Here is a 13766-nt window from a genome sequence, read left to right on the forward strand (position 1 = left end):
GCTGGGCAGGGGGCAAGTGGACACAGCTCCATCTCCTTCGCCAGGCCTGGGAGAAGGGCCACTGGGCCATCGCCAAGCCCTGGTCCCCAAGAGGCCTGGCAGGTGGCTGGGCTGTACTTCCAAGCCAACCAGACACTGCACATTCCACACACGGTCACAGCGTCCTGTGGTTGACTCAGCAGAGCTGTCCCGTCCACCCCTGCTGTCGGACATCAAGCCCCAAACCCCGTGGTTCCCCAAAACATGGATGCACAGCCACATTACAGGCCAACGTGCCAGAAATACAGGTCCCAGGGCTTGCCCGGGGTTGCTGAGAACTGGGTCCCAAGGGTGCTGCATCAGGGAAGGACCTGGAGCCCCGCCCTGGAAACCTCAGGGGCCTCACCAAGCCAGCAACTCCTATCATCTCACGGGACACAAGCTCCTGGTCAGCCGCCCATGGCCAAATTCTAGCCCCAGAGGGCACAGGTATTTAATCTACTGCAGCCTCAGTTTCCTCATCTGTAAAAGGAGGATAATAAGAGGGCCTGCCCCACGGAGTTGTCATGAGATAGTCATTCATTCAACAAATATTTACTGAGCTCCTGTCATATACCAGATGCCATTCTAGGGGCCAGGGGTAGAACAGTGACCAAAACAGACAAAACCCCTGCCCTCGTGAGCTGCCCTGCCAGCTGGGCAGACCGTGGGAAGTGGTAGCAAGCACAGACTCCGGAACCACATGCTGGGGTCTCTATCCGGCTCACCCAGTTATAAGCTGTGTGACCTTGTGTAAGTTATTGAACCTCTCTGCGCCTCGGTTTTCTCATCCATAAAATGGGGACCAGAGAAAGGGTTGCTGTGAGAGTTACATGAGTTAATAAATGTAAAGAGATTCAAGCAGTTCCCAGGAAAGAGTAAGTGCTATATATGTGCTGAAGGTAATAAGGTAATTTTTAAAAGTACATATCAGTTATATTGTACAGCAACTATACTTCAATTTAAAAAATTATATATCAGGGCTTCCCTGGTGGCGCAGTGGTTGGAGTCCGCCTGCCGATGCAGGGGACGTGGGTTCGTGCCCCGGTCCGGGAGGATCCCTCATGCCGCGGAGCGGCTGGGCCCATGAGCCATGGCCGCTGAGCCTGCACGCCTAGAGCCTGTGCTCCGCAACGGGAGAGGCCGCAGCGGTGGAAGGCCCGCGTATCGCAAAAAAAAAAAAAAAAAAAAAAATTATACATCAGATAGTGCCTAGTGCCAAGAATAAAAACAAAGGCAGGATAATGAATGCAAAGGGTGAACAGGGAAGGTTCCTCCAATCAGGCGATGTTTGAGTCTGGGTAATGTGCACGCAAGCCCTGGGGACTAAGCTCACCCCTGCACCTGCCGTTGCTGTTATTCATATATTATATGTCAAGTGACACTTTGCAGAGCCCAGGCAGGGACTGTGCTCCCTCCTCCCCGACCCTCCCGGAGGCCACATCAGCCACCTCTTGGAACACACCCTCCACAAAGTTGCCATCTGCAGGCTGGCAGGGACAGGCAGGGCTGCAGCCTCGAGAGAAGCAGGTTTCAGACAGGCTAGGGTCCCCGGCAGGTGGGCAGACAGGCAGGTGGGGTGGGTGAGCAGCTTGGAGGTGGGGCTGCAGGAGCCCCGCTCACCTGCCAGCTCCCAGAGTCCCACAGTCCCCGGCAGATGCGTGCCCTCGGCTGGATCCCACTTCCATCTACCTGGCAACTTCCTCGCCCTCGCTCTGTGGCTGTGCCTGATAGCACCGGCTCCTGGGGAAGCTCTGAACCCAGTGCTCTTGTCTGAGGTTCAGCAGAGCAGGTGTGGTGGCCAGCCCCGCCAGGGACGGTGATGTACGTGCAGTCTCCGGATGGCGAAATCAGGTTTCATGTCTGGCCCAGTGCCACAACTGCCAGGGCAGGGAGCAACCTCCAGGGGCGGATGTCACAGCAGTTCTGAGAGGACTCAGTAAATATTAAACATCCCCCGGCATGCCAGACGAGCTTCCAGATGGGCACGTGTGACCCATGGGCCCCAGCCCTCACGTGAGGCCGCTGGGCCAGCCCTTCTACCTGGTGTCGTTGGGAGACACTATCGGAGGCCCGGTGCACGGCTGCTGCAGGTGCAGGATCCGGAGGTAGGAGGGGCTGGGGGCGGGGCAATAAATAAGAGGACCGACTGGACACATTTCAGGTGAGGACTCAAAGCTGGCTGTAAGCGCACCTTTCCTCCTGCATCTGGTGGTACTAGACGCCCAGGGATGATGACAAACACGCGCACGGCACTCGCAAAGGTCAAGCTCTGCTCTGGGTGCTTCACGTGTACTAGCCTGTTTCTCCTGATACATGTCTCTGAGGTCTAGCCCTCCTCTCTGCCCCCTTTCTCTAGCCTCCTCTCCTTGAAAATCAAGGGCTGCTGCTTGGTTTTCACACCTACACTTCCCAGCCGTCCCAGTGGAGGAATTCCCAGGTGGTGCGGACCTTGCAGGGTCTCCTGGCTCAAGAGGGTCCCTGCCTGAGGGAGGGGAGACCTGGCTGAGGGATGGCAGGAAGGGGTTAAGAGCAGCCTGTGCCTGTCAGTCAGGGCAGAATGGGACAGTGTCAGGGCCCGGCTCTCTTCTTCATCTGCCCACCTTATTATGTACGGCCTTATGTTATAATATAGTATTATATATTTATTATATGTGGCCTTGTTATAGCAGTCATTCAAGCTTAGTGTAAAATTTCCTCACCAGATTACTTCCCCAAGTGAATTCTTTGATTACACAATAAAGAAAAAAACAACAACGCTGTCCAGAGGCAAAGGGGCTTCAGGTGCCAGTGCAGGGGTAAGGGCTGGGGACATCTAAGTGGAGCCAGGCTCTTCTGCTCTCCTGTCTAAGGTTATTTTTGCCTGACCTGCCCCCGCTGCTGAGCACCTTGGCAATGTGGCCGTGTTTCAACCTGGTTGGATTACTTGGGAAATAAGGCCAGAGGTGAGACCTGAAACCCGATCCAGACCGTCCAGCCCCAGAGCCAGGGTCCAGATCCCTGGGAGCTGTACAGAGACAGGAAGTTATGTACAGTTATGTACAGAAGTTATGTACAGAGACAGGAAGTTATGTACAGTTATGTACAGAAGTTATGTACAGAGACAGGAAGTTAAAAACAGATGTGCTGCTTCTCTGCCATCACGGGCAGCTACTTCCTCACCCCTGGACAAGGGGACTACAGAGAACCAGGCCCGATGGAGGCCACTCAGGAATCTCAGAACCCGTCCAAGCCAGACATCCTCCAGTAGTCCCTGCAGGGTTGGGGGATGGGGGCAGGACGGGGAGCCCCAGGACATTTACACCACTGTCCCACAGGCCAGCCGCACACCCACTTTCTGTCCCTCAAAGCTCATTCCCACCTCAGGGCCTTCGCACCTCTGTCCCCTCCGCCTGGAAGGCTTTCCCACGCCCACACCCTGTCTGCACGTGATGGGCTCCTCTTCTCTCTGCCTTCGTTTAAATGCCTCACTGGGGGCCTCCTCCAAGCCCCCTGCTGCCCTCCTGCCTCCCTGCTTTAACCCCTTCCGGGCACCTGCCACCAGCGGCATCCATCTTGACTATCACTGGCTTATTGTTTTCCCCGTCCTGAAAGGAGGGCGGGGCCTGGGCCTGTCTCCACAGCCCGGGACGAGGCCTGACCGGAGCCAATGCTCCATAAATACTTGTGGAAAGAATTAGGGATTCCTAGGGGTGCTTCCAGGATTTCAGCCCTGAGATGCCACTCCTCCCAGGCACACCTCAGAACCGAGAAGCTGGGCTGCCCCGAGACAAGGCGAGTGAGTTGGGAGGGCCTGACCACAGGGTCGGCCTCACAGTGATGGGGGGTGGGGCGGGGGGAGGGGAAGGTGGGTCTAATGCGCAGCTGGGGAGCCTATGGACAGAGCACGAGGAGGGCCTGCCGGGCTCGGGTGGTCCGCACCCCCAACCCCCAGGAAGTGGCTTTGAAGCCAAGGCCTGATGAGATTAAGCGGGACCAGGCCAGGTGAATCGCAGTGGGGAGGGTTCCAGGACGAGGGCAGGGCCTGTGCAAAGGCCTGGAGGACAGAGAGGCCAATGCGGCTAGAGCCCAGGGCTCAGGATGAGGCTGGCCAGCCAGACCCTGCCGCGTGGGGACCGGATTGCGCTCTCAGTGGGACGGGAACCTCCGGAGGGTTTCAGGTAGGGGAACGCCAGGATGAGATTTGGTTCTGCGCCCTGCTCTGGCTGAGGGCCCTGCCTGCCCACCACGGCTGTTCAGACTGGCAGCCGTTTGGGGCCCTCAGGATTCCTGGAGCCAGAGGCCCGGCACGCCTGAGCTGGCAGGGCTGTGGCCCCAGGAGCAGAAACGCACCCTCCTCCCAGGCATTACCTGCAGCGGGAGGAGACACATCGCAGATCAGCCGTGAACTCACGTCTGGAGGGTCAGTACTAACCAGGCCTGCCTCTGCCTGTCTCTCCTCCTTGGAAAACTTCCCACAAGCCCCTACTGCGTGCCAGCATGTGCTGACAGCTCACCATGTGTCACTTCACTGTACCCTCATGACAAGCCCATGAGGGAGGGACATTTGTGATCCCCATTTCGCAGATGAGGAAACCAGACTCAGAGAGGTGAAGTCACTTGCCCCAGGTCACAGGTGGCCCTACTTCCCATTCTATCAAACAGGAAGAACAGGGCTTCCCTGGTGGCGCAGTTGTTGAGAGTCCGCCTGCCGATGCAGGGGGCGCGGGTTCCTGCCCCGGTCTGGGAGGATCCCACATGCCGCGGAGCGGCTGGGCCTGTGAACCATGGCCGCTGAGCCTGCGCGTCCCGAGCCTGTGCTCCGCAACGGGAGAGGCCACAACAGTGAGAGGCCCGTGTACCGCAAAAAAAAAACAAAAAACAAAAAACAGGAAGAACATTCCATCCTAACCTGGCCCCTAGGAGACTAAGTTCCAACTCTGAATCAGTCTTGCTGTGTGACCTTGGGTGAGCAGCTCTGCCTCTCTGAGCCTCAGTTTTCTGATCTGCCAAGTGGGCCTGATAAACTCAAGCAGATCAGCTTCCAGGATCAACTGTAGGGTGACACCTGTTCAGATCTGAAGCAAATTACAGCTTTCTCCCAACACCAAGCGTCTCACTCACAGACACACAGACGCAGACATACACAGACACACAGGCAGACACAAACACACACTACCCTGCGCTGCAGGCCTGGCATGAGAGTGAGCCTCAGGGTCACTGGCGTGGGAGGAGGATGCCCCCGCCGGCCCCCCGATCCCTGGCCCTCAAACAAGCCTCCCACACACAGCCCGGGCAGAACTTACGCGATCCTCCGGCTCTGGGCACTGCTGAAGCCGGCAAAGGAGGCGCTCCGGCCCATGACCCCCACAGCCCCTGTGTCCCCAGAGGACAGGAACCGCACCCTCACCGACATGGCTGTCACCTGCAGGGAGAGGGCAGGACAGTCAGCCTCGAACTGGCACCCGGTGAGTGCTGACCGCAGGCTGGCTACCCTCCACCGTGGCCCCCAAGGGCCCTACAGCAGCCCCAGAGAGGGGGCGGCTGGAGCTGCCCCCAGCTCACAGATGAGAAAACTGAGGCTCAGTGAGGTCAGGGAGCTTGGGGGGGGGCAGGAGCAAGATTCGAACCCAGGTCTCTGCACCCTGTGCTTGGGTCCTTGATGCCTGTGTGATGCAGGGGGCACCCAGCAACTCGTGAACCAGCTCCTCTCACCTCCCCTCAGCTACTCCTCTCTGCCAGTAACCCTGACCCCCCTCCACAAACCCCCGCTGAGCACCTCCTGTGAGCCAGACGCCGAGTAAGGCAGGCCCAGCCCTCGCCCTCCAGGGCTCCAAGTCCAGCAGGGGGCTGACGGGCCACCATTACAGTAGGGAGTCCATAGTGAAATGATGGGGGTACCAGACCAACCCATGGAGGAGGCGACCGAGAGCTGAGAAGGAAAGGCGAGGAGGGAAGAAGGGGAAGGGGAGGGGAGGGAAAGGTATCTGAAGCAGAGGGAACGGCGTGAGCAAAGGCCTGGAGGCGCAGAGGACAAGGTGTAATCCAGAAATGGAAAGAAGTCCAGGGGGGTGGGGGGGTGGCTCCAGGTGAGGTTGGAGAGGCCAGCAGAGCACAGGTCAGGGTGGCCTCGGTGGCCCCAGGAAGGACTTTGGCCTTGCAATTGGCTAAGGGTAACTGGGAGCCATGGGAGGTTTTGAGCAGGGGGTGAGTCAGCCCAGTTCACATGAGGCCAGGCTGCTGGCATCAAAGGCTTCCAGAAGCCACAGATCCATTACCCCATCTCTGACCCAGGTTGCAGGGAGGCCAGCCTAGAACCCTGGCTGTCTTTACGTTTTTCCAAACCATCTCGAGATTGGAAAAATGCCACCACATCGTTTGGGAATATCGTCCAGTGTCTTCCAACACAATAGGAAAGTTCTCCCCCATATCTAACCTAAATCTCTGCTGCTACAGTTTTATACCTCACCCCTCAGCCAGGGTGGCGTCGGTGCAAGGATTCTGGGGACCCCACTGCCCTGAGAAAGCTCCGCTCCGCCAACTCCCTCCTATTCCCGCTCGGTAGGGCCCCTGCTTCCCACATCCCCTCCACCCAGTGGCTGAGCCCAGACTCCACACCTTTGCCCACCCTGGGGCCTCTGCCTGGAAGAACGTTCCCTTTGCAGCCACATCTATCCAGTGTCTATCCTGCATTTTGTTCGTAGTCAGCTCCCACCACAAGCTCCAGAGCCCTCACTCTGAACCCCCTGGCAGATCTGCGTGACCCCCCACAAGCTTCCTCCTCCTCCGATACCTCCCGCAGCCCAGAGTCCCACACGTGCTGTGCATAGGTGAGCTCTGGAAGCAACAAAGCCAGACCTGGGCTCAAACCCCAGCTGCAGCTGTGCCGCTCACCGGCTCCGGGCCTCGGTGATCACGTCTGTAAAATGGAAATTCAGAAAAGGACCAAGGACACAATGTGCTGACAGCACATGATGTGAAATAGACACCAGAAAGAGCTGGTTGTCTGTGTGCCATCGGCTGACCAAGACCCCAGCCTGGAGACCCCAGCTGCTGGGGCAGATGAGCCGAGGAGCGACCTCTGGCCCCGACGGAGGAAGCGGCAAGTGTCTGCGGAGCACCCACTGAGTGGAGCCCCAGTGCCAGGGACTGTCCCGTGCAATAGGTCCGTGAACAGCAGCCTGGTGTACGGATGGGGAAATTGACGCAGTCTGGCAGTGGAGAGCTCATAATTAGGCCAGCTGTCCACTACGCGCCTTATGTAAATTATCTTAGTAGAGCCGCACAACCCCCTGAGGTGTAGGAGCCGTTGCGAACCTAATTCAATAGATGAGGAAACTGAGGCTCAGAGAGGTAACAAGACGAGCCCAGGGACCCAGCTAGGAAGCGGCAGAGCCAGGCTGAGAACCCGAGTGTAACTGATGCTGAGCCAGCTCTTCTCAGGTACGTGGGCAGGCATCCCACACTCTGGGGGTTCGCCCCAGCCCCACGGGAGGACCCTCACGCCCCCACAGTCCCTACCTGGGCTGTGCTGCTGCCAGCTTGGACCAGCTCACAGGAGTCGACGGTTAAATTTTCAGGAATGTTGGTAGCTTGAGATCAGCCATGACAGAATTAAGTACAGCGTGGAAATGGGCACGTGCTACAAATTAGGGTTTGAGGTGTTTTTGTTTGTTTGTTTTTCTGCCTGTTGTTAAACTTTTATCAGCATACCACTGCCCCCACCCCTATCAGCACAGGCTCTGGGTGGCACTGGAAGCTTCTCAAACTGCTAAACACGCCCTCCCTCCATCCTAGCCAGGATGAGCAAGGGCACAGGAGGGAGCAGGCAGGGAGATCCCCAAGGTCAGCGGGTGGGACGTGGACTCTGGAGCCAGCCCCGGGGGGCTGGGGACCGGAACGCCCTCCCTCCACCTTCTCCCTCCACCTCCCCGCCACCCTCCCTCCCAGGCCTTCTGGGTCGTTCTTCCAGCCTCCCCCAGGTCCTCCACTTCAAGATAAGGGAGAAAGACGATCGCTAAAGAGTTCCTCTGCATGCAGTTTGCTAGAACAAACCCAACCATCTGCCCGCCCAGCGTTAGGAAAGGAGGACCGAGGAGGAGAACTGAGGTTCAGTGCAGACCCACGCAATGTGCCAGCACCTGGCTGTAGACTGACTACTCACAACAGGGCCATGAGGTGCAATGACCCCACTTTTCACATGAGGAAAGAGCCTCTAAGAGGTGAAGAGGCTGGCTCAGGGAGCCACGTTTTCCAGGGTGAGGTCTGGCTGTCACGTGGGGATTGGCCTCCTGGCTAGACCCTCCCAGCTCCTCTTCCAGCCCAGATGTCATCTCCCCCAGGAAGCCTTCCTGGACCTCCCCCCAATCCCTGCCTCACTTTACTTACAGTGGACGGTGAATGGTGACTTGTCTGCCTCCCCGACTAGACAGAGAGTTCCCTGCAGGTGGGGCTGGGGGCGTTCTCCAGGGCCTGAAAGAGTCACAGCGCATCTTTACGGGACCAGAGGACAAGAATTGAAAGGCTGGGGCTGCTTCCCCCACTTCAGCAGGCTGTGCAGCCCAAGGCGCAGTCAGTGGAAGAACAGGATAAAGATTAAAACTCCCACTATGTGCTGGACTCCAAGACAGGGGTGGACAAATGACTTCGGGAAAGGGCCAGAGAGTGAATTATTTTGGCTTTGCAGGCCTTATGGTGTTTGTCACAGCTACTCAACTCCACCGTTTTAGAGCAAGAGCAGTCACAGATAATGTGTAAATGAATGAGCCTGGATATGTTCCACTAAAACATTATTTACAAGAGCAGCAGCTATTGATGAATGACCCCTGGGTGGCCAGCACTCCTTCTGCTACCTGCTCTAAAGGTTTAAAATCTCATTTAATACTCCCAACACTATATGAGGCAAATATTATTATTATCCTTCCCATTTTGCAGATAAAGAAACCGAGACTCAGAGAGGAGGGGAAATGACTCAACCAAGGTCACACAGGTCGGAACTGCCAGAGCTGGGATTTGAACCTGGGCGTGATGGGCTCCAAAGCCCAGCTACTTCACGCTAGGATGCACCTGCTTCCGCAGGGGCTGTGCTGAGGACACTACCCCCCCCTCCGCTGCCGTGAACCTGAGCAAGAGGGAGGGGGCCCCAGAATGGAAGCAGGTTCATGGCCCAGACCTGCCAAGCTAGAAATGTAGCCCTGGGGACGGCTGAGAGACATCGAGCCCCATCCCCTGCAGGCTTCAGGGTGTGGGAGCCCAGGGCCCTTTGGACCAGCGTCAGATCCCAGCAGCACCTCTCCTGGCCGATCCCTGGTGGGGCTGAGCCTTTGAAGTTGACCCTTGTGATCTCACCCAGCGGGCTGCAAAATGATCCCCTCCCTGGTGGACTGGGCATGAGATGGCCGGGATGAGACCCCTGGAATCCCAGGAGCCTTCAGTGGGCTTCTGACAAGTCCCAACGGATGTTTGTCACCTTTCACCAAGGGTCATACTCTTAATGTTTAGTTGTTGACACAACAGCGGCACTGACCACTCAGAACAGAGGCTGGGCACCTTGGAGACCCCACTCCTCCCCCAAGACCATCCCCCCTCCCCCTCCCCCTGCCGGCATTACCCTTTAGCGGCTGGACTGTAGGCAGGTCGGGCAGCCCTGGGCAGCTGGCACTCTGCAGGGCATGAGAGGCAGGCCAGGGACCTCACTGGGCCCCTGGGCAGAGGAGAGAGTCACAGAAATCATGCGGGTCCCAAACCTTCGGTGGCAGACGAGACTGCCTCTCTCCGGCACTCGGGCAGCATCTGATGCTTGGATCCAGCTGGGGAGCTCAGGGCAGGCGGGCCAGCTGAAGGGGCTCCTCACCCAGCAGCTGCTCCCCAGACACTGAAGGGGCCGTCCTGGGCCTCTTCCTCCAAGGTGCAGCCAGAGGGAGCCGGAGCCTGTTCTGCTAAATCTGTCCTGCTCGGTGCTGCCCAAAGCTGCCCACCGGCCACAGGGAACCTGCAATTTCACCTCATTTGGAAGCGATGCTTCTAAATTTAACGGCGTGGGCTCTCAGGGCTGGGCGGCGTTTATGCCTGAGTCCCTCACTTAGGGCTCTTTTATATCCGTTCAAATGCCAGCCAGGGATTAGTTTGCTTATAGGAGTTTCCAAAATAGCCCTTTGGTTTAGCACGAAAGGAAATGGCAGAATAGCCCAGGATGAGGAATGTGAGTTTATACATAAGAGGGAAGGGCGTCCTGGGAAGGCTTCTCTGGGAACCAGACTGTCTGCACCAGATGGAGTCCAACTCCCTCATCTTACTGATGGCCAGACCCAGCCCAGAGGGGCCAGACGACCTGCCCAGCTCACCCAGAGGTGAATGGAAGAGTCAGAAGAATCCAAACTCCCTGTGCCTGCCAAAACGCAGTCCCCTGCTCCTCCGCTGGAGCCCACTTAAAATCCCGTAGCTGACCCACGCAGGATGGACGCCTTCCATCGGCTTCCACACCTGCCGGCTTGGGCTCCCCTCTCCCTGCTGGGCGCCTCCTGAGCCAGGTTGTATGGGGCTGGGAAGACGTGCCCGGGGAAACAGGAGAATACGGTTCCAGCCGCATGTGATCTAGAACAAGTTCCCACCCCTCTGAACCTCTGTCTCCCAGTCTGTAAAATGGGAGGATTGGGCTAGAACTCAGGCTTCCCTCAAGCACAGCACACGCTGGGCCAAGTGAGGGATGCCCAGTGGCCTCCAGGCATCACTCGGTGGGAGGGTTCTCTTAGTCTTTTAGTCTTTAGTCGTCTTTTCATCCTGGCTCCCCGACTCTCTGTCACTTGTCACCCTTCCTGTTCAACAGAGCACAGAGCTGGCCCGGGCACAGAGCCAGGGGTGGGCAGAGGAGGCGCTTGAACGCAGTCAGGTTGTTTTGTTTTGTTGAATTTCATTTAAGGTAACCTTCCATTTAGAGCAAGCTGTGCTCTGTATGACTTAAAGTGTTTTTTTAAATAGCATGTTTAAATGAAGACAGTACGGATTTGAAGAACACTTGGTTTAAATAGAGCAAGTAGGCACCCACCTGCCTGGCAGCCCACATTCCTGGGTCCTGCCACCAGCTCTCAGGGGCCACCGTGGAAGTGGCAGCTGGAGCCAGTGGCACCTGGAGACCCCAGGTGTGTCTCTGCAGGTGGCCAGCTGGTCTCAAAGAGACAGATGGGCTGATGGCTCCGGCTTCTGGTATAAGAGAAGAGCAAGCAGCTCCTTGGGGAGCCCCAACTGTGCCCCCAGAGTCCACTGTCCCGCAGCTGCAGGGCAAATGGAAACTTCCTGACGGCCAGATTCAAGACCAGGCACGGAGTCAGAATCCGGGATCCAAGAGGGCCCTTGCCTCAGTGTATCATGCAGTCCACAGCCCGCTGTGTTCTTCCTGCCCAGGGCAGGCCTGGGAGGAGTTCCTGTCCTGCACCAACTCTGGCCTGTAGGCTCGTCAAGGACCAGTCACAGGAGAGGATGGGCAGGCCCTCTCATTGGACTTCACAGCACACCTGTGCCCATTTCACAGATGGGAACACGGAGGGTGCAGCCACAAATGGCCAAGTGCAAGGGACAGGTGAGATAACCCATACAAAAGAAATTTGTGCGGCCGTTAGGAATATGATTTTGAGGAATAGTGACATGGGAAAATGTTTGAGGTAAGATGTGACTAAACCAGAGCAAGATGTGAACTGTATACAGCGTGTTTTATTTTTGAAACAGTACCTTACGAATGTGCTACAATGGACATGTATTCCCTCAAATTAAGAAAAAAACGTTAATTCGAAGAAAATGGAGAGATTGACTAAGCTGTCCTCGGTCGCACAGTAATCAAGCTACCAAGCTGACTGCGTGTCCTCCAACCTAGAGAACGTTGCTTCTCAGGATGAACCTGGGATCAAAGGAGAAACCTGCCTCTTTAAAAAAAAGAAAAAAAATGTTTTAAAGGTCCACAGATATCATCTGCACTCCCAGCTAACTCCACTGGGTTTTATGAGGCAAAAATGACTCATGAATTTCTGTGAAATATCCAGAGAGTGTTCTAATTTAAATGGCCCCTGACCACCACCGACACACTCCCATTGGCGGGTCGACCAGGGGTCACCTGGAAGAGACAGCAACTCTTGGGGGAAGGAGCCTCCTGAGGCCGCCACGGGCAAAGGAGTGTGTGTGGGTGTGGGGAGGGGAGACAGGAAGCTGGAGCTGCCCAGAGATGGGGGGAGGTGACGAAGCTGAGCCTCTGGAAGCACCACTCTCACTCGGGTCTGCTTAGGATCACCAATAAAAATGGGGTCAGGCAGGAGGGATCGGGCATGTCCCCACAGCACCCCTCTGAGGTGGGCACTGTTACCACCCCCATTTTACGGACCGGGAAACTGAGGCTGGTAGAACTGAAACGGCCTGAAGTAACACGTGGCAGCACTAGGTCTTCAATAACTCACCTTAAAATGCTTATGTGCGGGCAGCGTGGCCCAAGTGCCCGTAGACCTAGCCCACATCCTAGGGGTGAGTAGGTGTTGCGTGGAGGGCGCTAACGCGGGTCCCCACTCCAGAAGCAGCTATGGGAGGGTCTGTACCTCAGCACTGCTGGCATTTGGGGTCATTCTTCACTGTGGAGGTTGTCCTGCATATTTAGCAGCTATCCTCCCACCCCTTGATGCCAGGAGCTCTCCACCCTCCAGTCGTGACAACCAAGACTGTCTGCAGACACTGTACTGTCCCCCGGGGGCAGGGGCGGGGTGCAGAATGGTGACTGATGGGAAGGACCGGGTTAAAGGTTAAAGGTTAAAGGCAGCTTGTCAGATCTGCACGAGAGGGCTGGTGAATTAGCGTGCTGGGGGTCAGGAACGATTTCTCACAGGTGAAAGGAGTAGTGTTGTAGATACTCTATTCCGTTGGCTACGAATGTTGTTCAGGCTCTGTCTCCTGACATGAATAGGGTGTGGGAACCTGGGGGCCCCAGCAGCCCAACATATTCAGAAGGGTCCCTGGGCCTACAGCTCCCACTGGGCCTCTGCCACCCCCATCCTTCACACGCACATGTGCACACACGCACACACGCCAGGGTATGGATGAAAGCCTGTAGGCCTGAGCGTGAGGCCTTGAGCTTGGAGTAGAGGTTGACCTCCTCCTTGGGGGGTGTTTGCTGTAACGTCAGTGCTCTGCGTGAGACCTGCCTTGATCGTAACCCCCTACCTGGAGGCCAGAAGAGACCCAAAGGCTACCTCCCTTTTTAATCCCAAAGACCCTGATGCCGATGAATGCACGCGCTGGTTTGGGGCAGCTCAACACAGGCAGGGTTTGGATTCAAACCCAGGCAGGCAGAACTCTGCTGGCCACGTGGGCCAACCAGTCCACCCTGGATGAACCGCCTGGAATTCTCCGTAATCTTGGGGACACAGACCTTCCCCCTGCCACACAGCTGGACATCAGAGCCCAGGAGTCTCTCTCCAAACCAGCCAAAAGGACTGGGAAAGAATTCTGTTCCTGACTGCTGTCTGTGGAACAAGTTAGGGCCAACTTCTCCACTAGCGATGTGGGCACAGTGCACAGGCCCCATGAAAACATGAGGATTACTTTTAAAATCAGAAAACTACAAAATGAAATTTTAGGTCAAAGAGAATGTTTTATTATATAATGTAAAATTATATTATTTATATATATTAATAGAATGTATTTTATTTTATAATACATCCATCTTTATACCAGTCACAATATCCTATACTATTTAATATTTTTTATGCAGGAATTGTCCCCGGATGGCCAAGGTG

The 13766-nt window shown here is 56.3% G+C and overlaps 1 protein-coding gene across 1 annotated transcript in view; it reads right to left on the bottom strand.

The window, feature by feature from the left end:
* Window positions 1-13766, bottom strand: part of RIPOR3 (RIPOR family member 3) — a 72619-nt gene that overhangs the window by 24462 nt on the left and 34391 nt on the right. Inside the window, exon 2 of the mRNA XM_082671668.1 lies at window positions 5304-5422. Coding sequence (XP_082527794.1) covers window positions 5304-5422 — 119 coding nt within the window. The remainder of the gene's footprint in view (window positions 1-5303; window positions 5423-13766) is intronic.

The sequence above is a fragment of the Grampus griseus genome, assembly GCF_964374135.1.
Source record: "Grampus griseus genome assembly, chromosome: 14".
Classification (NCBI taxonomy): Eukaryota; Metazoa; Chordata; class Mammalia; order Artiodactyla; family Delphinidae; genus Grampus; species Grampus griseus.